Source organism: Delphinapterus leucas, chromosome 2 (genome assembly GCF_059928025.1).
Source record: "Delphinapterus leucas isolate spDelLeu-1000000601 "Yukka" chromosome 2, BTC_Dleu_Yukka2, whole genome shotgun sequence".
NCBI classification, from domain to species: domain Eukaryota; kingdom Metazoa; phylum Chordata; class Mammalia; order Artiodactyla; family Monodontidae; genus Delphinapterus; species Delphinapterus leucas.
Window position 1 is genome coordinate 151,137,600 of NC_143130.1, and position 26,344 is coordinate 151,163,943.

The following is a 26,344-nucleotide window of genomic DNA, read 5'->3' on the forward strand; positions in this document are numbered from 1 at the left end:
GTTCAAATGTCGACCTCTGCACCCACTCGTCACCAGCCGTTCTGCTGCTTCGTCTTGCTTCCTGTAGGCCCCGTCAGAGCTCTGGTGCCAATTAGTACCCACTTATGTGATCACATACACATTTTTACTACCCTCCAGTACAAAAGGACTTCTCATCCAATGTGTTCACCCTAAGCACCTGTGTGTAGTGTGCACCGCGGTGAGCGTAACAGGTAGGTGCTCAACACAGCAGCATTATAGGTGTTCAGTACATTTTGATGAACAAATAGGAATAATTTCTTCCTTTCTGTTCCTACTTTTTGCCTGATGACTCAAGGTCCCTACTAATAAACCAGTTTGAAAATAGCCTAAATCCTTAACTCCTGACTGCTCTGGAAAACTACCACTACATTTCAAAGCTTACTGTATAGACCTGTCAATATTTGCACAGAGCTCTAGTGCTTTTATATACAAGTGTATGTATAAGAGTGTACCTAAAGTCCTTGTATGGCATGAGTTTTTAGTTGTCACTTCTATATAAGATTTCTTAATCTGCAGAATATAACAGGGAGAGACTTTATAACAGCTTATCTACAAATGTCAATCGATATCTGCATATAAGTTGGTCAGTGTCTGACATTCACTGGAGGGGATGATTAAAGGCCAGGAAAAATGCCTGCCCACAGATGTCAGTACAGTTCAGTGTCATGAATGTGCTCTTTCTGGTTGACTAATAGTTAACTGTTCATGCCAGAAAAGCTGTAGGTTTCTTGAGAGTAGGGGTGAAGAAGGACTTCTTATATTCAGTTTACATGGAACAGTAAGGAATGCCTCAGGCTACTCTAGTGTACTGACTATGTATGAGTGCCTCTGTGTGTGTGTGTGTGTGTGTTAGAGCTCGTGAGTTTAAATTTTGTTCTCTACCCTCTTTGGCACCCTGGGTGAAAAATAGGCCTTGCTTCTTTGTTTAGAAATTATTCTGTTGTCTTTATCTGTAATGTTTCCCTCTAAAATCTCTTCTGCCTGGGGTCTTTTAAAATCGCTAATGATTAATTACCTCTCTTCTACATTTTTTTCTTAGGGTGAGACTGTTATTTTTCTATGTTTTATGGACTAAGACTTTAAAGTGAAGCCTCTACAGTTCCCCAGGACTTCTCTCCAACATGTGGTTGGCTCCACTTGTCATATGTTTATGAATTGTTTTCATTGGTAACTTTTGCTTTGTGGTCCCAGACAGCGTGAACATTCAGGGTTCTATTTTATTTTGCTTTTACACATCAGGACTCCAGGTGATCTGGCCTAAGCTCTTTTGCCCCATTTCCATTTCTTCCGGCTTATGAAAGTGGGTGATGATTTTAGCCAGAACTTCGGTGATGTTCAACTTACCTCAAAGAATGAATAAATACGACGACTATGGTTGAAATTTCAACATTGAGAAAATGAGAGCTCTGTCAAGCCCCAGATGTCAGATTTCTTGATGCAGAGGTCACTGACAAAAAGTTTCTCATTACTTGGTTCTGTGAAGCAACTAAAGCATTCATCCAGTCCATATAGAAAGCCCAAATTCTCCAAATGCCATTAAATCGAAGACCAACGGGAATTCTGCAAGGACAGAGTCTCTATTCTTTGCCATATTTAAACCATCCTACTATACTACTAGGGTGAGAATTTATCCAATTGCTGAAAGAAAAGAAAGAATAATCTCAAGAAGAGAGAGATTCCATAATCTTTCTGAGTAATCTCAGTACTTAAGTCCCCTCCTTCTTCAAAATTTTGTCCTGTATCTATCTGAAATTCCTCTAGCCGCAGCTTAAATCTGTGATTAAGAGAGAGAATAGTTTTTCTGAGCTGAGTCTTTTCTAAAGACTGAAGAAGATTTTTGAAGTCTAAGATTATGAAATTTGTAGATACCAACAAGTGGTGATGTTAAAATAATTTAACTATATATACATATATATATATATATGTGGTGACACCCCTTCACCTCCAGGCAAGTTGAGAGAGAAATGTAGGGAGAATAGATTTGGATCCTGAAATCCAGGTTCAAGTCTCAGTTCTGTTGTGGACCAGCCATGTGGCCTCTGGCCAGTCCCGCCATCTCGCCGAGCTTGTCCCTTATCTGTAACTTAATAATACCTAGTCCCCTTACTAAATGGTTGTTTTTATATGTTTGTTGAGAATAAAAAAAAATGTTATCAAAGGTATTGCAAACTGTAACTGTCCTTTTTCTGTCATTTCCTTTTATAAGCACTCCATCACTCAGTGTAGCTATCTAGCTATTTTTCCTTCGACAAACATGTATCTCCCAAGAAACTTTGCTTCTCGAGTTTCCTGCTTTGTTTTCTTTATCCTTTTTAGATGCCACATCTGGACGTGACACTTTTCTCAGCTATGCCTAATAGAATGATAATATTCGTAGTTATCTTGTTAGCTCCCTGTTAACTCACTCAGCATTGCAGACTTGTTCAGCTTGAGGTCCACCGTGACCCCTGAGGTCTCTTCTGCTGGCTAGGCCTAGCCACTCATTCCCCTATGCTTTATGCATTCGTGTGCCCCTGTACTTATTAAATATCTCCCTCTTATAGATGAACAGTCCTCTTTACTGCAGTCACTTGGATATCCCCTTTGCCAGCTTCATCATTCCTGCCTCACTTCTTTTTCCCCCAGTCCTTTAGAATTAGTGTCTTCTGAAGCTCTCCTAAATCGTAGAGCCAGTACTGGACATAACTGGCTAGTGCTGAGCACAGTGGGAGGAGTCGTCCTTAATCATTATCCCTCTCATTATCTGTCACCCCGAAGGCTTATTTGTTATCTGTGCACGTAATCACAGGAGACCCATCAGTTCCCCTCCCCTTGGTATCAGGCCAGCATTCAGCCTTTGGGCAGATTTTGCCACAGTCATTTGACAAGTGACTAATTGCTGCTCTCCCCCTCCTGAAAATACCATCCCAGCCAGTCTAAAATCCGTCCCTCTGTGTCGTGCCTGAATTGTGGTGACTCCAGGTGTTTCCTTCAGCAGCTCTCGATGACACGGAGAGTGGCTGGCAGATGTCTTCGGTAGGGGGCGATAGCCTCATTGATGATGAAGAAATTGCAGAACAGTTTCCCAGGCCCTTATAGCTTCACCACTTGGGGCTTTGACGCTTAACATGCAGGCTGCCCTGTCCTGTGGGGTTCATCCCTTTGCAAGGTCGGCAAGCAGGTGTAGCTCCTCCTCTGCAAAGTGGCCCCTGCCGTGATTGGCGTCCTTTTTGGAAACTAGTCATCTAGTATCGTCTCCTATAAAGTTTTACCACAGCTGGGAATGTAAGTAACCAGGTTGCAGCACATTTGGTTCATGGTTTCATTTGAGCAACAGGTCAGGATGAGAAGTTTGGATAGATTCAGACTGTCCCAAATTCTCAGATGCCCCGTTGCCTCTTCTCCTCTGTTTATATGACGAATCATGCATATGTGTGTGCCCTCTCTTCCTTTTCATAATTCATGTCCTGTAAACCCTAGTGTTCAGAGCAGCACTGTTTACCATAGCCAAGACGTGAAGCATCCTAAGTGTCCATTGACAGAGGAATGGGTAGAGAAGATGTATATTACACAATTGGATATTACTCAGCCATAAAAAAGAATGCAGCAACATGGATGGACCTAGAGATTATCATACTAAGTGAAGTAGGTCAGACAAAGACAAATACCATATGATATCACTTATATGTGGAATCTTATAAAATGATACAAGTGAACTTATTTACAAAACAGGAAGAGACTCACAGACAAAGAAAACAATTTTACGGTTACCAAAGGGGAAAGGGTAGGGAGGGATAAATTAGGAGTCTGGGATTAACAGATACACACTACTATATATAAACTAGATAAACAAGAAGGATCTACTGTATAGCACAGGGAACTATATTCAATATCTTGTAATAACCTGTAATGGAAAAGAATCTGAAAAGGGATATATATATATATATATATATATATATATATATATATAAAAAACTGAATCACTTTGCTGTACACTTGAAACTAACACAACATTGTAAATCAACTCTACTTCGATGAAAAAAAAATTTTTTTTAATTCATGTCCTGGAATGACCAAAGGAATCAAAGGTTGGTCCATTTTTAGGAAAGGGGAAATGCACTATACTTCATGTAAGAAAGAAAGCTAGTGTCTCTTCGTGTGGAATCCGGGAACACCCTGATTAAATTCTTAGTGCTTCCAGTTTAGCCATACTCACAGCTAAACTCACTTTTTTCTACAGATAGAAAAGTAGCAGGTACTGCACTTGTCATTTCCTAACATATCTATTGCTCGTCTCTTTTTGTTCTGTATTATTGGCTTCTTACACAGTTCCTGGGGAGAGATTTAATTTGCCATGTGTACAACTAAATTGCAGCCTATTGAATTAACATGAAATCTCCAGGATAATGAAACAGTTCAGCCACACAGTTCCCCTTTGAAAGTATGAAGCTGACAACTTCATTTCAGTTGTTTTGTAATTAAAGCCACTCAGAGATTATTTGGGGAAGTGTGTATGTGCAGGTCCCTCCAAGTAGTTCAAGGCCAGCAGGTGGGTCAGCCTCAAGGAGCCCCACCCTCCTGCACCCCCAACACACACACACACACACACACACACACACACACACACACACACACACACACACACACACACACACACACACACACACACACACACACACACACACACACACACAGCTGGGCCGGGGGAGGGGGCCACAGAGGAAGGAGGAGACAACCCATTGTGGAGTGAGAAGAGTTGAGGGGTTAATGCAGTAGTTCTTAAGCTCTAGGGAACGTGAGAGTCCTTTGGGGGTTTGTTAAAATACACATTTCTGGGGCTCTAGGAGATGGGACGTGAGCCAAGGAATCATTATTTACATCAACACTTGCAGGTGACCAGAGTTCATGGCTGCAGAAACACTGCTCTGATGCCGTCCCCTTCTTGATCTTGACTGTGTGAAGCTGGATTTTGATGAAGTCATAACAATACGATAATTCACCTAGATTCGAGCAGTTCTCAATGGATGTGCACACTTGGGGGAGATTTTTGCCAACATACACAACTCAGGCACCACCCCAACTCTGTCAAATTTAAATCTCTGAAATTAGGGCCTAGGGATGTGTATTTTTAAAGCTCCCAGGTGATCCTCCTGTGACAATCGAATTAGGGGACAGGTGAACAAACTAAAGTGCTCACCTTCGTGCTGTGAGTTGTACACAGTAAAGAAGGAAGAACCACCAATGGATTAGTCATTTGTTTTTGCTTTTACCATGGTTCCCAAATCTAATCAGTTGTTGTTAAGTAGGGCTGTCCTTGATTATAACCATTAGTGAACAAAAGTGTGCTGGCATTTCACACCTGGGAGCTAGTGTCAGCTGCCCTGTTCACAGATAAAACCAATAATCAGGGTCTGTGGTCACAGATAAAACCAATAATTGGGGTCTATGGATAATTAAGCATTTATCCTTTTAAGAATACACTTGTAAACAGAAGCATACTCTGTAGATTTAATTATTTCTTGCAGTAAAAAGAAAGCAACATCCAGTTTTAAATAGAGTATGAGTAAAATACACTATCTTTGTGCACAACTCTCCCTTGCATTTAAAACAGATGGCTAATTTGTCATTTATTTGACAGTTTCCTTCATCAAATATTGCATGCCTACAATGTCCAGGGACTATTCTAAGCAGGGAGAATATAGTAGTGAACAAAACAGTCAAAAATTTCAGCCCTCATGGAGCTTACGTTTAAACTGGGGGAGACATATGATAAACAAGATAAAGAAATTAAATATATAGTGTGCTTTGTAAATACTAAAGAGAACCCCTCTGTGCAGTAAGTATCTCACTGAGAATCTACTGTATTCTGGCATTGTTAAATATACAAAGATATCTCTGCCTTCAGAGTTTTATCATCGAGTACAAAACCTATTAAATGCCTCTCAGGGAAATAATGGTAGTAATTGAATTTACATAGGAAGGAAAGAGCTCCAGAAACTGTATATGCTGTATACTTTACTCTTGCCTTTGATGTTTCTAAGCCTTTTCCATAACGCTCCCTTTTATGAAGTACATACATTATGACTAAAAGCATCATAGCTGTTTCCTAAAACATGGAGGAAAGATTTGTAAATTAACAGACTGCGATCTACTGTGTTTTCTCATGGTTAATTATTTCTGTTTTGACCAAACATTTAGTCTTTGAAAGCCCCAGAGTTTTGAATACCGATGTTATCACATCAAGATACTTATTGATGAGAAATGTAAACTATGAACAGTCAAATGTACCTCTGGTACAGTGGTTTTTAGGGTCTGAGTCAGGGCCACAGCATCACCTGGGAACAAGTTAGAAGTGCAAACTCTCATGTACCCCATCCCACCCAAGCTCCCGAATCAATCTCTGGGTCGAAGCACCACAATCTGTATCTTAACATACTGATGAGGACGAATGGCTTGAGTCATTCAAACACACGTTACTCACTTGTGGATACCAGCCAAGGCAGGTGAAGCAAGCACGTGATTATCCAAGATGAGAGGTGAGTACATTAGACCCTAATTCGTTGTTTTTCACTTAATTGGCACCTGCTTCAGACACTAACCAGGGTTGAGGCTTGAGACATCTCCACATCTGGGCTACAAATGTGTATGAGGTAGGTATAGCTGGGTGAAAAAAATCTGCAAACTAAAGATTAGGTCTTGTCGCTAAGTAACAAATAGCTGCAAACCTGTCATATGCCTTTAAAGTATCCCAAAGGCTGCACTCTTGGTATTTCAGAAGCTTCTCTGGGTTGATGCTCCCTGTGCTGATAATGCAATTGCCGTTAACCTGGGTGTCTGGTGTTACTGTCTGTGGGCTTGTCTGCCTCTATCTTTATGTGTCTCTCCCTGCTTTTTTCTTTTTGGTTCACCTTTCCACTTTTAGTCTCTTTTCCGTAACAGAGACCTACTATTATTTTGTTCTTATTGATTTATCAATAATTTACTACACTAATGGAAGAGTTTTGCATTCCCTTAATTTTATTTATTGATTTTTTTGGCGTCGCCCCGCAGCAGGTGGGATCCTAGTTCCCCAACCAGGCATTGCACCCGTGCGTACCCTGTAGTGGAAGCGGGGAGTCTTAACCACTGGACCGCCAGGGAAGTCCCATTCCCTTAATTTTCAAAGCAAACAAATGGGATATCTGTTATCAAGGGGTAAAAACTAAATGAGATAGAATTGCTTTTAAAGTTATGTTGCCCTTTGAGGTTTTGTGAGGGGGTCTTTTCTTTCCCCTTCTCCCTAGATAGAAAAATCTTTGGGGGAAAATTGTTAGAGGGATTATTAGGGTATGGCTAGTCATTTTTTAAGTTATATTTTCTATGAAGTTTGAACCTGGTTCCTCCTTCTTAGTTACAGAAATAAAGGAGATGGTTATATTTAATCTGAAGTGTTAAGACCCAGTTAGTGTGGAAAACCCTCGAGATCACCTTTGCCCTGTGTCCTGTTCCTCCCCCGACACTCTGTCCCCCTCTCTCCAGTCTTTGCAGAGCCTCAGGGACTGACATGGCCTCCTTTCAGGTCATCTATTTTTGCTTTGTTTTTGTGGGTGTGTTTTCATTAAAGTATAACATGAGTACCAAAAAAGGCACAGGTCATAAATATACATTGGGTTAGGTTTTCTCAAAGTGAACTTCCCATGTCATCGCTACCCAGATCAAGAACTGGAACTTGACCAGCATCCAGACACCATTCCTCCTACATGCCCGCCCACCCAGTCACCTCCCCCTCCTCCCCAAGTGAACACAATCCTGAATCCTAAGCCATACACTCATTTTGCCTATTTGGGGGCTTTGTGTAAGCGGAATCATCCCATATGTATTACTCTGTGTCTGGTGTCCTTAAGTTGACATTATGTTGGGGAGATTCATCCGTGTGTTGCAAGTAAGTAGCATTCGTTTATTTTCATTGCTGTATTATTTTTCCATTGTGAGAACACACCACAATTTGTTTATCCACTCTACTGTTGATGAGCATTGGAGTATTTCCAGTTTGGAGATAATACAGGTTCTTGTACATGTCCTTTGGTACGTGTATATATGCACTTCTTTTCAGTATATACCTAGGAGTGAAATTGCTTGCATAGGATTTACACATATTCAACTTTAGCAGAGACTGTGAACCAGTTTGCCAAAGTGGTTGTAACAAGTACCCACCTGCAGTGGATGAGTTGCTTCCCATCCTTTCTAGCACTTGATATTGTCTTTTTAATTTTAGCTGTTCTGGTAGGCGTATAGTGGTCCCTCTTTGTGGCTTTAATTTGCATTTTCTTGATAACTGGTAGTGTTGAGCACCAGTGTTTAATGGTTTTTAGATATCCTCTTTTGTGAACTTCCTTTCCAGATCTTTGCCCATTTTTCTGTTGGGTTGCCTGTCTCGTTAATTTGTAGAAGTTAGTTATGTATGGAGAGGAGCCCCTTGTTGTATATATGTTTTACATATATTCTCTTTGTCTTTTGATGAATGGTTCTTAATTTTAATGGGGTTCAATGATTTCCTTTACGATCCTATTAAAGAAGCCTCTGCCTCTATCATCAAGATGTTCTTCCATGTTACACTCCAGAATCTTTAGATCTACATTTAAATATACAGCCCATCTGGAATTGATTTTTGTGTAAGGTTTGAGGTGGAGTTCAAGATTCATTTTCAGATGTGTGTATATGTGTGTGTGTATGTATGTACGTGTGTGTGCGTATATATTGTACATGTAGGTATGCACACACACATATAAAATCTCTAGACCATTAGGGTTTTATTTTTTTTGTTGTATTTTGTTTTGGCTTTTTGCTTATTTTTTCATAATGAGCTTTTCTATTAGAATAGTTTTTGATTTCCAGAAAAGTTGCAAAGATGGTACAGAGAGTTGCCGTGCGCGCTTTACCCATTTTTTCCTGCTCTCATCATCTTATGTCTCTGTAATACATTTGTCGTAGCTAAGGACTCAATGTTGATACATTCTTATGAACTAAAGTCCATACTTTATTCAGAGCAGGACCATTAGATTTTGACCAATGGAAGTGCTAGTGAGGCACGCTTTGAGACCACATCCTGTTAACTAAACCTTCAGTAACAAAGTTCCCTGGAGTGACCTGTCTTTGGCCTCAGCCTAAGGTGGAAAACTCAGCAGGGCTCAAGTGGTGTGACCGTAGGTCGCATGAGACCACTGGGAAGGAAGTATGGAAATCCTGCAGTTAAAGGCCCTCTAGGTTTGTTGTTAGCTTAAATTCTCATCTCTAGTTTATTTAAAATTCTGCCTGAGTTTTAAAGGTACAATGAGTAGCCTTCTCCTTGAGTCCTACAGGCCTTGAGTTTTGTAATTTCTAACCAAAGTTTAAAATACATTGGTGATGAACAGTTTTTTATTTTTAATCGCCATGCCTAATATTACATCCCCAGGACTTATTTATCTTATAACTAGAAGTTTGTACCTTTTGAACCCTCTTTAGCCATTTCACCCACCCTCCAGCCTCCACCTTTGACAACTACTCTGTATCTAGGAGTTTGGTTTTCTAATTTTTTGAGGAACCTCCATACTGTTTCCCATAGCGGCTGCACCAATTTACATTCCTACCAACAGTGCACGAGGGTTCGCTTTTTTCCACATATTTGCTCACACTTGTTATTTCTTATCTTTTTGATAATAGCTATTCTAACAGGTGTGAGGTCTCATTATAGTTTAGATTTTCATTTCCTTGATGATGAGTGATGTTGAGCATCTTTTCATGTACCTGTTGGCCATCTGTATGTCTTCTTTGGGAAAACGTCTATTCAAATTTTCTCCCCAATTTTTTTTATTCGGATTGTTTGCTTTTTTTGTTACTAAGTTGTATGAGTTCTTTATATATTTTGGATATTAACCCCTTATCAGATACATGATTTGCACATATTTTCTCCTGTTCAGTAAGTTGCCTTTCTTCTTTTTAATATAAATTTATTTATTTATTTATTTATTTTTGGCTGTGTTGGGTCGTCCCTGTGCAAGGGCTTTCTCTAGTTGTGGCAAGCGGGGCCACTCTTCATCGCGGTGCGCAGGCCTCTCACTGTCGTGGCCTCTCTTGCTGCGGAGCACAGGCTCCAGACACACAGGCTCAGTAGTTGTGGCTCACGGGCCCAGTCGCTCCGCGGCACGTGGGATCTTCCCGGACCAGGGCTCGAACCCGTGTCCGCTGCAAGTAAGTTGCCTTTTTATTTTGTTGATGGTTTCCTTTGCTACACAGAAGCTTTTTGGTTTGATGTAGTCCCTCTTGTTTATTTTTGCTTTTGTTGCCTTTGCTTTTGGTGTCAAATCCAAAAAATCACTGTCAAGGAGCTTACTTGCCTATGTTTTCTTCTAGCTAAGAGTTTTACGGTTTCAGGTCTTACATTCAAGTCTTTAATCCATTATGAGTTAACTTTTGTGTATGTTGTAAGGTAATGGTCCAGGTTAATCTGATAAACAGCTTTGTAGAGAGTCAATGTTACTGATAGATGCCATGGGGAAGGAGACCTCAAGGTGCCCCTTTGGCCTTGGACGTGAGTGTGTAGAGAGCTCTATGGCTGATCCAGTCTTGTCTCCCCTCTTCAGCTCGGGCCTGGGGAATGTCACCATGACCCTTAGTTCTGAGGAAGGGAGGACAGAGAGCCCTTGATACCTCCAGACCTTTTACTGCCGGCCCCCCCTACGACCTGCCTCTTCTAGACTTCACCGTCACAAACTTCAGCGGTGCTAGCATACTTCAGAGTGTCCCTGACTGTCTTAACTATTTTTACTTTTCAACTTAAAGTGCAGAATAAGCCCCAGTCACCATCTTTCACTTTGACAGCAGACATTTAAATTAAAGCGAGAAAGCAAGGAAGGCCAGCCAGCCCCATTAATATTTTATGAAATATTCATTGTTCTTTAACCTGGCCATAACCCCTGTCCTGGACGACGCTTTTATAGCTGACATACTGACCCCAGGATGCACACAAGCACACGCGCCGTTTTGTCTCTGTCCTGCTTCTCCTCAGTACCCTGAGCTCCCGACACTCTGCCAGCCCAGTTGTCTTCACCAGTGCCAGAAGTTCACCAAAAGAAGAACTGCATCCTGCCACCTCCTCGCAGCTCGTTCCTTCCTTCTCATCTTCCTCCTCCTCCGGTCCTAGGACTTTCTACCCTCGCCAGGGCGCTACTAGCAAGTACCTAATTGGATGGAAGAAACCTGAAGGAACCATAAACTCTGTGGGATTTATGGACACAAGAAAGTAAGGATTCTTTTGCTTCTCTTGCTGGGTTTTTTTTGTTTGTTTTGTGGTTTGTTTGTTTTTTTTGCGGTACGCGGGCCTCTCACTGTTGTGGCCCCTCCCGTTGCGGAGCACAGGCTCCGGACGTGCAGGCTCAGCGGCCATGGCTCATGGGCCCAGCCGCTCCGCGGCATGTGGGATCTTCCCGGACGAGGGCACGAACCCGTGTCCCCTGCATCGGCAGGCGGACTCTCAACCACTGTGCCACCAGGGAAGCCCTCTTGCTGGGTATTTTGCTTTTAACATGACAGAGAACAGAAAAGCTTGGGGCAATTTCCTACAAGAGAGGAGGCCGGGCTAGGGGCTAGGAAGAGGGTGGTTTGGTAGGGAGATTTTTTTTTTTTCCCCCTAAGTGAAACTTGTCTTAAATTGTTTCTCTGACACATTCCTTAAATAAGATAGATTGCAAAACATTCAGATTTGAGAATCTTAAGTCTCCTAGGAAAGAGTATGTCTGAAGAACAAACTTCAGAATAATCGTCCCTCTGGTGCTAAGACCACACTTGTCCCTTTGATGCTATTAATCACAGCCTTCCCATGCAATTCCTAAATGGGCCAGGAGGCACCAGAGGGACTGTTAGAAAGTAAGTGACCACCTCTGAACATAAAGAAGTTTTTGACAAAAAAAATAAATGACTCAGTCAGTGACTTTGTTTTTGTTTGTACCAGGATTGCATTTGGGCTTCATACCCTGTGGGCTTTTATTAATAAGTCTGTTGCTAATTTTGGCGTAATGCAGTTAATAGTTTCCTATGAAAGAGTGATTTATTCTTCAGGCTTTTTATTTTGTATTTCAAATTGGTCTTGTTTCTCTAACAAGCATTTATCTGAGTAGATTCTAATGTAATTGAACAGAAGTGATTCTCCTTTTCTCTCCTTTAATAGCTCTCCATTGACTTACCTCTCAGAGCCCATCGTGCCCTTGAGTCAACCTTGTCGACTTAACTTCTACCCTCTCTTCCCCTTCTTTCAAGGCGTCATCAGAGTGATGGCAATGAAATAGCCCACACCAGGCTGCGTGCCTCAACCAGGGACCTCCGGGCATCCCCAAAGCCAACCTCCAAGTCCACCATTGAGGAGGATCTCAAGAAACTCATCAATCTGGAAAGCCCAACTCCTGAATCCCAGAAGAACTTTAAGGTACAGGGTAGAACTTGGGGTAAATAGCAGTTAGAGAGAGACCGAACGGGGCACTTGCACCCTCCAGGAAGTGGTGGTTCCAGGCTCCTCTTCATCAGACCCCACTTCCCGCCATCACCTGACTGTCCCAGTAATTGGTCCACGTGTTTTCCAGATGCTCTGTCCCTGCAGCCACATCTCTTGAGTCGTGTTTATATTAACCTGTCCGTACCCCCATGGCTTTTTTTCTTCCAGTGTATCCTACTTACGGTGCACAGGCTACACTTTCTTGACATTATTACTCGGATGACATTGCTTCTCAGAACTCTGCAGAGACACCCATGGCTCCCTCGTCAGACAGAAAGTTTTCTGAAAGGGCTTTAGCGCTTTCTGTCCGAAGGGTCCTCGTCCTCCTTCCACAGTAGCCCCCAGTGTGTTTCCTGCCCTGTGTGTGTCCACAGCACCCTGCACTCTGGCCTTGCCTCTGCCCCCTGCCCCTGGCCAGGCAGACCTACCAGCCATACACTGCATGCTGTTCAGTCCAACAAACGTAAGTCTGCACGTTTACCTTCAGAACTTTCCAGATTCTCTTCACTTCGTAAAGCCATCTCTCCACTCTCAGAATTCCAGACTAGAAATGCCTTCTCTGGAACCCAGCCACCCTCCCCGTCAAGTCCCGAGAACTTGCTCAGAGTTGGTGGGTATGTTGGTGGCCAGACTCCTGCATGACCACAAGGAAGGGTTTGTTCTGCTCACCTCAGCTTGGAGGACCCTTGAAGCCCACCTAAGGCTCTCTGCTTTCTTGTCCTCTAAAATGTGCAGTCTCACGCTCCCAGGCTCAGAGCTAGTGTTGGCTTAGCTGGGCCCAAAGGTATTTCACGCCAAGCGTTTGGTATTTCTGTCTGCAGTGTACCGGGTGGCCCCAAGAGAAGGGAGTCCACTCCCCAGAAGGTCATGGCTACAAACTTTAATGTTTTCTGTTCTCTGTGTTCTTAGTTAAATGATTTGTAGTCTCTTGGAAGTGACTAGAAAGCTTAATTTAAGAAGACCTTTGAGAACTGATTGAAAATGGAAGCTGACATATTCCCTTAACCACTCACCATCCTCAAACTGTGATCAGAGGGTGAGAGACATGCTCAGCTGGATGAGCTGTGTGGTCTCGTCTCATCCAGGCTTTCTCGTCACCATTCTAGTTTATGTGCACACGTACATGCCTCTGTATATGCGTGTGCCACACGTGTGTGTGCATCTTCCTTCAGACAGGTCAGATATACCTCCTAAACTTACAAATCAACATTTACAGAGATGAAATGTGCTCCAAAGACCATTCTGGAGTTTTGCTGAGAAATCAATGAGTTATAAACATTAACATCATAAATCATTTTAAAGACTTGCCATTCTGGACTTCTGTAATTTCTGTTTTATAAGCCAGCACTTAACAGTTCTGACTCATCACCCAGGGCACAAATGGTTTCCTTAGCAACCTTGCAAAAGATAGTACTTGAAACTTCTTTCTTTATCCATCAAAAACCAAAGAGGTATATTAAAGTTTTTAACTACCAGTTTCAAAACAAAAATTATTTCAGATTTTTCCTTTGAGGTTAGAGGAAAATAAAACCTGCCCTGAAAGGAATCTTTCCACCAATTCTTAGTTTAACATTTTTGGAAAGGAGCAAGCTCAGAGCTTTCATCCTTTTGATTTACTCATGCAGTGGAAATAATTGAAAGCAAATGTCTGTCTTGCCCTTATTCAGGCCTTGGCTTTTGTTTCCAAAGTGAATTACTTTAACATTCCTTTTTGAAATAGGAATGCACATTCTTTATTACCGTGAGACCCTCTGCAAAGAAAATGCTTCTGCTGGCTAAACTATTATGGTGAAAAGGCTGGAAGCAGGAGCTGGAAATATGCTCTGTTTCCTCTCTCGTTTCATCCTTTTTGGCTTGGCTTCAGATGAGTTCAGCTAAGCGGCTCTGCGTGTCTTGTGAGACTTATCATCTGAATGGCCGTGCCTCTGCTGTGTCAGTAAGGCTAACATGCCCTTGAGAGGCCTTCCAGGCCATGCCTGGCTCAAGGCTCCGAGCCACTGCATCAGGCTTCAGGGTACAAGGAGTAGCTTGCTTTGGGCTGTGATACCTGGAAACCACTCACGCCACATTGGCTTTCTCAGATAGCAGGTGCTAGCAGTGAGCCATCATGAATATCAAATGACGGGGTTATTCCCTGGCTCGTTTGCCAGCAGAGTGAGATATCTGCTGCAGGACGTGGCAGGGCTCTGCTGGGCAGGCTGGAGCTGAGAGGTGGGTGGCTGCAGGACCCCGCGCAGCTGCTGTGGAACTCGTATCTCAAGGAAAAGGGCAGAGCTATTAACATTCTACGAAAGCTCATTGGCAGGCAGAGCTGGGATCACTGTATTCTCCCCGAGGGCTGCATGAGTCTGGCAAGTGAACAGACAGTAGGTAGTGCAAACTGAGAGCCTTGCTCTCCAGCCAGTACTCTCAGATACAGACCAAAGGAAGAGGCTTCATGCGGCTCTAGTGTTCAGGAAGAGCCGATACTTGCTTATTGCAAGTGCAGGTAACCCGTTTCACTGAGAGCCGGGAGGAGTGAAAAGAGTGAGGAGGGGAAGGAGACGGACCTGAAGCAATACACCCCCTCTCTAGGCCTTGCTTCTCAGCTTTGAAACAAAAGACCAGACTAGATCAATGGTGCCCAAAAGATTTTAAAGTTCAGGAACCCTTTTCTTCCTAATACAGTTAGTTACACATGGCAGCCCAACATGTAGAACTAAGAAAGCAGAACTTCTCCAATGGGAGGGGTGGGGTGCCTTGGGCTCTTGGGTCCCACCTGAACATCTCCTCTCCCCAGGCAGTGATGCTGGGAGGAACCCTTAGGGCTCCTTGGAACACAGTTGAGATCCCCCTTCCTGATGCTCTCTAAAATCCCTTCCAAGTCTGCCACCCATTGTATTGTGGGTCTTTCCCAGGGTGTGGCGGCACAGGGCAGCACCACTCAGCGATCTCAGGCCTGACCTGCAAGGAAGACAGAGGGTGCCCTAGGGGACTGGATAGGTGCACATACCTTTAAGACTGGAGTTGAAGAGGTACTGGGGTCAGGAGCCGTCCCAACGTGCTTGGCCCAGGCTAGGTCCTGCTATTTTTTAACGGATAGAAAGCATCTAGGTAGATTGCTTCCTTCCATCTCCTCCCCTGCCTCCCTTTAGTGCAGGATGTTATAACTTTGAATAAATCTCACTGCTCAAAGGATCTCTTCAAGGTAGCTGTTTACTACCTTGAAGTATATTGACATTTCCCAAAGAGGCTGAAACTAGAACTGGTGGAAAATCTCTCTCCTGTAAAACCATCAGGGTGGGGATAGTCACTGGAAAAGGAAGTCCCTTTGCCAAACCCAGATGTGCTAAAAATGATTGAGAGCAGTTTTTGAATAGAGAGATCTGAAATCTGGTCTAGTAGGCAGGAGCCTTATGTGAGAGTTCTAGAACCTTGCAGGTGGAGGGAGGTGATTTTTTTTGCGGTACGCGGGCCTCTCACTGTTGTGGCCTCTCCCGTTGCGGAGCATAGGCTCCGGACACGCAGGCTCAGCGGCCATGGCTCACAGGCCCAGCCGCTCCACGGCATGTGGGATCCTCCCAGACCGGGGCACGAACCCGTGTCCCCTGCATCGGCAGGCGGACTCTCAACCACTGTGCCACCAGGGAAGCGCTTTTTTTTTTTTTTTTTTTTTAAATTTACAATTAGCAAGCCATTTAACCTCTCTAATGCCCACTCTTCTGTGTGAAGTGAGAAGGGAAATCATTTCCATACCAAGTCACCTCCCACTTAAAGACTCGCAAAGCATTTATCACAACAGCTTAGTTTTCAAGGTAAGCACGTATGTACTTTGGGCTTAACTCATTGTGAATTTTAAAAAGTGAACACAGTTGGCTACACCTGGGGCTCATTTACAATGCATTTGATTAATAATTTTTTCATATTTATGCTGCAGCTGTGCATACCACACTGTGGGTAGCTTTGACTTGATTAACCCTTGGCTTGTTGGACCGGAAGCGTGTTAGACCTCAGAACCCATGAATGAGTCTGAGCATCAGATCTGTTCTCAGCCTCCTAGATGGAGGCATTGCCATATCATTATCTCTCTATACCTTCAAAGTGTCATGGAAAGTTTCACAGTGGCTTCCTGCCAGCAGTGACTCAGCCCTCCTACTCACATCCTCACCTGTTCTCCACATTGTTCTCCCTGCCAAGGTGAACCGTTAACTAAGAAGAACTGAATAAGGATAACTCTGTTTGTTGTTGTTGTTGTTGTTGTTGTTTGCGGTACGCGGGCCTGTCACTATTGTGGCCTCTCCTGTTGCGGAGCACAGGCTCCGGACGCACAGGCTCAGCGGCCATGGCTCACGGGCCCAGCCGCTCCGCGGTATGTGGGATCTTCCCGGACCAGGGCACGAACCCGTGTCCGCTGCGTCGGCAGGCAGACTCTCAACCACTGCGCCACCAGGGAAGCCCCAGGATAACTCTGTTAATGGACCTCATACTCTGTTGGCTTGCAGGATGCTGGATATTTCAATATTGTTAACGTGTCTATTTTTTCTCCGTGAATGGAATTCTCAGAAGCTTGCTATTTGTAGAAAAATCTCAAATAAAAATCAAATCTGGTCACAAAGGCAAAAGACATTAACAAGAGAAACAGCTATCTGGAGCTTTTGTCATTTATATATAACTGTATAAATACTTGTCACTTATAAAGATGACTCCCCTATTTTTATTTCACGAATAGAAATCCATCCAGAAAAATAAATTATCTCCCAAGCTCATTAAATATAATATTAGTAGTTGATGCTTTCAGAAGCCACCTATTATTTGAGTGAATATATTGTGACAATCAAAGGCTCCTGTTGCCTGGCAAACATGCAATCGCTTGACAGGCTTCTGAGGATACCTTCCTGGCACCATGGCTGTTTTGCTGGGGACCGTAACATTATTTCGTAACACCACTGATAACGTACTGCTGTGCTCAGTCCAGTGCTTCATGGAATCCTCATAATAATCCTGAGAGGTGGCCCCATTTCACAGACGAGGAATTGGGCTCAGAGCAATAACATGATTTGGGCAAAGACGCGGGATTCAAATAAAACCCATATTTGTCTGATCCTAAAGTCTTGTTGTTAACCATGACACGATAGCGATGAATCTGCTTAATCCCACATCTGAATTTTGTACTGAGCACTGACCGGCTGCAGCCAGCATGCTGGGCTGTGAGGATGTGGCGCCCAGAACTCCTGTTTTAGCCCTTAAGGATGTAGACAATGATGGTGGACCTTGAGGCTTCCTTGTTGGGCTCCAGGATTTGAAAGGTTGTGTCTACCAGAGTGATTTTGTTAAAGCACCCATCCTCCGCCCCCGGTCTTGGGTGTGTGACCCAGAAGATTGACTTTCTGTTGTCTTGACGCTGTCTTTCAGTTCCACGCGCTCTCCTCTCCTCAGTCTCCCTTTCCCACCACTCCCACCTCAAGGCGGGCCTTGCACAGAACCCTGTCCGATGAGAGTATTTACAGCGGCCAGAGGGAGCACTTTTTCACCTCAAGGGCTTCGCTTCTGGACCAAGCCCTGCCCAACGATGTCCTCTTCAGTAGCACCTACCCTTCTCTCCCCAAGTCTCTTCCATTGCGGAGGCCTTCTTACACCTTGGGAATGAAGTCGTTGCACGGTAAGTGTGTCTTCTGCAGCAGCTGGACAGCCCTGCTGACGATGGCCAGTGTCCGCAGACACGTGCCACTCGGTTTGCTCAAGAATGAGAATTACAGGAAGTCCTGCTTGCTTGCTCAGATTATCTGGGCTCACCACCTCTCCCTCATTCAGCCTCTCACCTGGAATCCCAGACCACAGGGATTGAGCCTCACCAGACCGCAAGAGTCATCTAGGATGCTTGGTTTATTTTTTTTCAGTTGAGGTGTAATTGACATGTAACATTATATTAGTTTCAGATTAAGATTTACTTTTGTAGCAGCTTTCAAATATGCAGTACAGTATTAACAATAGTCACCATGCTGTATATCCCCATGACTCATTTATTTTATAACTGGAAATTTGTACCTTTGACTCCCTCCAGCATCTTTCACTACCCCCACCCTACTTCTGGCAACCACCAGTCTGTTCTCTGTATCTGTGAGCTCAATTTTTTTTTTTTTTTAGATTTCACATATAAGTGAGATAGATCATACAGTATTTGTCTTTCTCTGACATTTTTCGATTAGCACAGTGCCCTCAAGGTCCAGCCCTGTTGTTGCAAATGGCAACGTTTCATTCTTTTTTTTAATTAATTTGTATTGGAGCATAGTTAATTTACAATGTTGGGTTAGTTTCTGCTGTACAGCAAAGTGAATCAGTTCTACATATACATATATCCATTCTTTCTTAGATTATTTTTCCATATAGGTCATTACAGAGTATTGGATGGAGTTCCCCATGCTATACAGTAGGTTCTTAGTAGTTATCTATTTTATATATAGTAGTATGTATATGTCAATCCCAATCTCCCAATTTATCCGTCCTCCTCCTTTCCCCCCCGGTAATCATAAGTTTGTTTTCTACATCTACGACTCTAAATTTTCATTCCTTTTTCATGGCAGAATAATATTCCATTGTGTGTGTGTGTCCACATTTTCTTTATGCATTCATCCATCAGTGGACACTAAGGTGGCTTCCATGTCTTGGCTATTGTAAATATGCTGCAGTGAACATGGGGGTGCACATATCTTTTTGAGTTATTGTTTTCTATTTCCTTGGTTAAATACCCAGAAGTAGAATTGGTGGATCATATGGTAATTCTATTTTTAATTTTTTGAGGACCCTCCATACTGTTTTCCATAGTGGTTGCACCAATTTACATTCCCATGAACAGTGCACAAGGGCTCCCTTTTCTCTACATTCTTACCAACAATTGTTACTTGTTGTCTTTTTGATAATAGCCGTTCAACAGTTATGAGATACATCTCAATAGGTTTCGATTTGCATTTCCTGGATGATGAGTGGTGTTGACCATCTTTTCATATACCTGTTGGCCATCTGTATGTCTTCTTTGGGAACACGTCTATTCAAATCTTCTACCCATTTTTTACTCGGATTGTTTGCTTTTTTGCTATTGAGTTGTATGAGTTCTTTACATATTTCGGATATTAACCCCTTATCAGATATGTGATTTGCAAATATCTTCTCCCATTCGGTAGGTAGCCTTTTCATTTTTTTGATGGTTTCCTTTGCTGCACAGAAGCTTTCTAGTTTGATGTAGTACCACTTGTTTATTTTTCCTTTTGTTGCTTTTGGTGTCAGAACCAAAAAATCATCACCGAGACTTATGTCAAGGAGCTTACCATGTATGTTTTCTTCTAGGATTTTTATGGTTTCAGGTGTTACACTCAAGTCTTTAATACATTATGAGTTAACTTTTGCATATGGTGTAAAATAGTGGTCCACGTTCATTCTTTTGCATGTAGCTGTCCAGTTTTCCCAACATCATTTATTAAAAATATTGTCCTTTCCCTATTGTATATTCTTTCCTCCTTTGTCATAAATTTATTGATCATATATGTGTGGGTTTATTTCTGGGCTCTCTATTCTGTTCCATTGATCTATGTGTCTATTTTTATGCCAATACCATACTGTTTTATTGTACCTCTGTAATAAAATTTGAAATCAGGAAGCATGATGCCTCCAGTTTTTTAGTTCTTCTCAACACTGATTTGGCTATTCAGGGTCTCTTATGGTTCCATACAAATGTTAGGATTGTTTATTCTATTTCTGTAAAATATGCCATGGGAATTTTGATAGGGATTGCTTTGAATATGTTGATGGCTTCGGTGGTATGGACATTTTAACAGTATTCTTCTAATCTGTGAGCATTGAATGTCTTCATTTATTTGTGTCTTCGTCAGTTTTTTCATTAATGTCTTGTATTTTTCAGTGTACAGGCCTTTTACCTCCTTGGTTAAATTTATTCCTAGGTGTTTTATTCTTTTTTGTATATGGGATTTTCTTAATATATCCTTTTGATAGCTTGTTGTTAGTGCATAGAAACAACAGGTTTTTTTGTATTGATTGTGTGTCTTACAACTTTCCTGAATTCTTTGATTAGTTCTAATAGTTTTTTGGTGGAGTCTTTAAGGTTTTCTATATATGACATGTTATCTGCAAATAGTGACAGTTTTACTCCTTTTCTGATTTGGATGCCTTTTATTTATTCTTCTTGCCTAACTCCTCTGGGTAGGACTTCCAATACTATGTTGAACAAAAGTGGTGAGAGTGGGCATCCTGTCTTGTTCCTGACCTTAGAGCTTTCAGCTTTTCAAAGTTGAGTATGGCATCACCTGTGGGCTTGTGATATATGGTTTTTATTATGATGAGGTATGTTCCCTCAATACTCACTTTGTTCAGAGTTTTTATCATAAATGGATGTTGAAAATGTAAAATGCTTTTTCTGCATCTATTGAGATGATTATATGATTTTTATATTTCATTTTGTTAATGTGGTTTTTCACATTGATGAACCATCCTTACATCCCTGGAATGAAACCCACTTGAACATGGTATATGATCCTCTTAACATATTGTTGAATTAGGTTTGCTAATATTTTGTTGAGGGGTTTTGCATCCATGTTTTTAGGGATATTGGCCTATAATTTTCTTTTCTTGTGGCATCCTTGTCTGGTTTCCATATCAGGGTAATGCTGGCCTTGTAAAATGTGTTTGGAAGGGTTCCCTCCTCTTCTATTTTTCTGGAAGAGTTTGAGAAGGAATGGTATTAAATCTCCTTTGAATGTTTGGTAGAATTCATCAGTAAATCTGTCTGAGTCCTGACTTCCATTGTTGGGAGATTTATGATTACTGATTCCATCTCCTTACTAGTAATTTGTCTGTTCAGATCTTCTATTTCTTCATGATTCAGTCTTGGTAGTTGTGTGTTCCATTTCTTTGAAGTTGTCCAGTTTGTTGGCATATGACTGTTTATAGTAGTATCTTATGATCCCTTGTATTTCTGTGGTATCAGATGTAACATCTCCTCTTGGATTTCTGATTTTGAGTCCTCTCTTTTTTTCCTGAGTGTAGCTAAAGGTTTATCAGTTTCGTTTATTTTTTTTTTCAAAGAACCAGCTCTTAGTTTCATTGACCTTTTCTGTTCTCTTTTTAGTCTTTCATTTATTTTGCTCTGATCTTTGTTATTTCCTTCCTTCTACTAACTGTGGGCTTCAATTCTTCTTTTCCTAGTTTCTTGAGAGGTAAAATTTGGTTTTTTGAGACCATTCTCATTCCTTGATGTAGGCATTTATTGTTATGAACTTCCCTCTTAGAATTGCTTTTGCTGCATCCCATAATTTGGTATGTTGTATTTCCATTTTCAGTTGTCTCAAAGTACTTTTTAAGTTTCTCTTGCTTGCTTCTTAGATCCATCAGTTGTTCAGTAGCATGTTGTTTGTTTAATCTCTACCTATTTGTGAATTTTCCAGTTTTCTCCTGTAATCAATTTCTGGTACATACCACTGTGGTCAGAAGAGATGTTTGATATGGTTTTAATCTTTTTAAATTTAGTAAGACTTGCTGTGGCCTAGCATATGGTCTATCCTGGAGAATATCCCATATGCACCTGAGAAGAATGTGCATTCTGTTGCTTTTGAATGGAATGTTCTGTATTTCTGTTAAGACCATCAGTCTAACACGTCATTTAAGGCCAATGTTTCTTTATTGTTTTTTTGTCTGGGTGATCTATCATTTGTTGAAAGTGATGTATTAAAGTCCCCTGTTGTTGTTGTATTCCTGTCTATTCTCCCTTGAGGTGTATTAATATTTGCTTTATATAATTAGGTGCTCCTAGGTTATGTGCACAAATATTTACAAATGTTATATTCTGTTGTTGAATAACCACTTTAGTATTATGTCATGATCTTTGTCTCTTACTACAGTCTTTGTCTTAAAGTCTATTTCATCTGATTTAAGTATAGCACCCCAGCTTTCTTCTGGTTTCCTTTTGCATGGAATATCTTTTTCCATCCCTTTGTGTGTGTTCTTACATGTGAAGTGAATCTCTTGAAGCAACAATTAGATATATATTTTTTATCCAATCACTCTATATCTTTTAATTGAAGAATTTAGTTTGTTTACATTTAAAGTAATTATCGGTAACTATGTACTTGTACCATTTTGTTGTTTTCTGGATGCCTGTAGTTCCTCTGATCCTTTCTTCTTCTTTACTGTCTTCCTTTGTAGTTTGATGACTTTCTTTAGTGGCATGCTTTGCTTTCTTTCTCTTTATCTTTTGTGTATATACTATAGAGTTTTTGTTTGTGGTTACCCTGAGGCTTACTTAAAACAACTTATAACAGTCTGTTTTAAGTTGAGAACAACTTAAATTTGAACATATTCTAAAGCTCTAACTTTTACTCCCCACCCCATTTCGTTTTTATGTAAAATTTACGTCTTTTTATCTTGCATATCCCTTAACTTATTATAGTTATAGTTATTTTTACTACTTTTGTCTTTTAACCTTCATACTGGCTTTACAAGTGGTCAGTTCACCACCTTTAGTATATATTTACCTTTTCCAGTGAGATACATACTTTAATATGTTTTCTTATTACTAATTAGCACTCTTTCTCTCTGCTTAAAGAAGTCCCTTTAATAATTCTTATAAGACCAGTGTAGTAATGAACTTCCTTAGCTTTTGCTTATCTGAAAAACTCTTATTTCTCCTTCAATTCTGAATTGACAGCTTTGCCAGGTAGAGTATTCTTTGTTGGCAGTTTTTTCCTTTCAGCACTTTGAATATATCATGCGGCGCCCCTCTGGCTTGCAAAGTTCCTCCTGAAAAATGTGCTGATAGTCTAATGGGGGGTTCCCTTCTATGTAACAAATTGTTCTTTTCTTCCTGCTTTTAAGACTCTCTCCTCTTTTTTTTTTATTAATTAATTTATTTATTTTTGGTTAGGTTGGGTTTTTCTTGCTGCATGCGGGCTTTCTCTAGTTGCGGTGCACAGGCTTCTCATTGTGGTGGCTTCTCTTGCTGCAGAGCATGGCCTCTAGGCGCACAGGCTTCAGTGGTTGTGGCTCGCGGGCTCAGTAGTTGTGGCGCATGGGCTTAGTTGCTCCGCGGCATATGGGATCTTCCCAGACTAGGGCTCGAACCTGTGTCCCCTGCATTGGCAGGCAGATTCTTAACCGCTGCACCACCAGGGAAGTCTCTCTCCTTCTCTTTAACTGTTGGCATTTTAATTATGTGTTTTGGTGTGGTTTTCTTCGGGTTCATCTTTTTTGGAACTCTCTGGACTTCATGGATCTAGATATCTGTTTCCTTCCCTTGGTTAGGGAAGTTTTCAGCCATTATTTCTTCAAATAAGTTTTCTGCCCTTTCTCTCTTCTCCTCCGGGGACCCCTATAATGTGAATGTTGGTACGCTTGATGTTGCCCCATATGTCCCTTAAGCTTTCTTCCGTTTTTCATTCTTTTTTCTTTTTGCCTCTCGGATTGACTGAATTCCTCTACCCTATGTTAGACTTCACCGATCCTTTCTTCTGCTTCATCTAGTCTGCTGTTGAGCCCCTCTAGTGTATTTTTCGGTTCAGTTACTGTGTTCTTCAGCTCTGTGACTTCTGTTTGGTACTCTCTTTTACGTTCTGTGTCTTTGTGGAAGTTCTCACCGTGTTCATCCTTTCTTCTTTCAAGCTTCGTGAACATCTTTATGGCCATCATTTTTAACTCTTTATCTGGTAAGTTACTTATCTTCATTTCATTGAGAATTTTTCCTGAGATTTTTCTTGTGTTTTTCATTTGGAACATTTTCCTTTGTTTCTTCATCTTCCTTGATGCTGTGTTTGTTTCTACGTATTAGGTAAAACAGCCACCTCTCCCAGCTTTGATGGAGTGGCCTCATGTAGAGGATGAACCGTGTCTTCCTACCCTGCCCTAGCTCTTGGTTGTCTCTCAAACTTTTGTGATTGTCCAAGCAGCCTAGTTTATTTTTAAGAGCCTCCAATAGCTGAGGGTGTGACAAGACCTGTCAGTGTCTCCAAGGGATGGATCTCAGTCATCACTTAGATTCAGTCATCACTTAGATCTCAGTCATCACTTAGATTGGAAACCGGAATCTCAGGCAGCAGCTTTTAAAGTATGCACATATGTACAGTCCTATGGGACCGCAAGTATAAGCACCACCCCACCACCACCACCACCAGTGACCTGGAGGTGTCTGCCGGGTGGCAGTCATAAGTACTGGGACACCACATGTATGTATAAGCACCTTTCTGGAGATGCCTATGAGCTGAGTGAGGCAGATGGAGAACACAAAGATTGCGTCCACAGGCCTCTGTTCCCTGAGAGCATCTTGTAGGCCTCTAAATGTGCCAAAACAGAAGGCTATGCCTGTGGCCAAAGCTCCAGGACAAGCGAATAGGACTCTTTCACAGAAAGACTGGGGTGTGTTTCAGTCTGCTGCCTGGCAGTGCCCTGGGGGGGTGGTAGCCTGCCAAGAACTGCCTCTTCAGGTGTTAAGAGTCCCATGGGACCCAGAAACATGAGCTCCTCTTGGGCTCCAGAGCCCAAGGGGCAGCCACTGTGCAGCAGCCACAAAACTGGGGCTCCCGATGTGGTAAAAGCTCTCCCTTGGGATGCTTGTTAAACATAGAGATTTCCAGACCTCACCCAAGACCTGCTGAATTTGAATACAAAAGTGTGGTTTGTATTGTATTTTTTACCAAACATCCCAGCTGCTGTTAGGATTGGGCAAATTTGGCTAACACCAGATCAGTTATTTCTTAGAGAATTTTATCCACTGGCTTCCCTGAGCCACAGCATTGTTCTGTGTTTCCCAGCTGTGAGAATATTAGCTGTGGTGTCGGCCACTCACTTGTTGACTCATTCATTCATCGAGTGAGTATTATTTAGGAAAAGGCTTATTGATGCCGGGCACCTCGTATTCTTCCCTTTGATGCATAAATGCCTTGTTCCTCCATCACCTTACTTGATCCCAGTTTTATTAAGGGCCATATTCAGGGACCAAAAAAAATTGCTTTTTTTCTTTCTCCTCTGTCCAACTCCATTCCAGGGTTCTGCAGCTACCCTCCCACTATTGCCCAGCACAGCAGATACCTATTATGGAACCTGTGTGCCTGCTTATCATACGTACGGCTGTAACCCCACCTCCCTTCTGCCCTTTTTCCTTCAGGGAACTGTGCAGCTTTATCTCTCTCTATGTCCATTTATACCCAATTTCTTTTCCTTCTGCTTCTTCTCTGAAGCAGTGTTTTCTTTAAATCTCCTGCCTTCCTAGTTTGCTTTCTCCCTGCATCTTTTCTGAGCTTTCAACCCACTCCCATGACTGTTCCTCCATCATCTCCATCCTGCTTCCTACACAGTTCCCTTCTCCCCTTCTCCCCTATGGCAGACATCACTCAAGAATCACATCAGCTTCCCCCTCCTCCCTCTTTATAAGAGGTCCAACTATGGCTTGAAACTGATTTCTCTTTGTTCTGAAAAGTCACTGTCTATGAACCAAAGCTGACACATGAAATGACCACTTTTTACCATCTGGACTCTAGAAACCACCTCCTAGTTGTGCCCTAAATAGTAGCCTTTTTTTCTCCCCTTCTCTCCCTGCATTGGGACCACTCTCCCTGCACTCCACTCCTCTTACAACTTCCTGCCTACCTTGAATGTTTCTTTCACTTCCCCATTTTTTTTAACCTTTATAGGGATAAAAATAAACCCTCTGTGAAAGCCTGTCTGCATGTGTCATGTCACAGTAGGCCCTGCTTTTTGGAAGCTCACATACTAAGAGAACAGCCTGGAAATCTGCCCCCCTCACACCTTCCCTGTGAAGCCTGTGGCTGAAGGCCTGGCACTGAGGGAGGGAAGGAGCAGGCCACC

The 26,344-nt window shown here is 42.0% G+C and overlaps 1 protein-coding gene across 28 annotated transcripts in view; it reads left to right on the forward strand.

Annotated features, from left to right (window-relative positions):
- The window catches only part of SIPA1L1 (signal induced proliferation associated 1 like 1), a 499,569-nt gene that overhangs the window by 456,085 nt on the left and 17,140 nt on the right, over positions 1-26,344 (forward strand). For 27 of the 28 annotated variants that reach the window (XM_022570226.2, XM_022570222.2, XM_089907908.1 and 24 more), the window contains 3 exons: positions 11,027-11,260; positions 12,274-12,439; positions 17,897-18,143. In XM_022570226.2, the coding sequence (XP_022425934.1) occupies positions 11,027-11,260; positions 12,274-12,439; positions 17,897-18,143 (647 nt within the window). The remainder of the gene's footprint in view (positions 1-11,026; positions 11,261-12,273; positions 12,440-17,896; positions 18,144-26,344) is intronic. The other variant, XM_022570236.3, reaches the window with a different exon arrangement.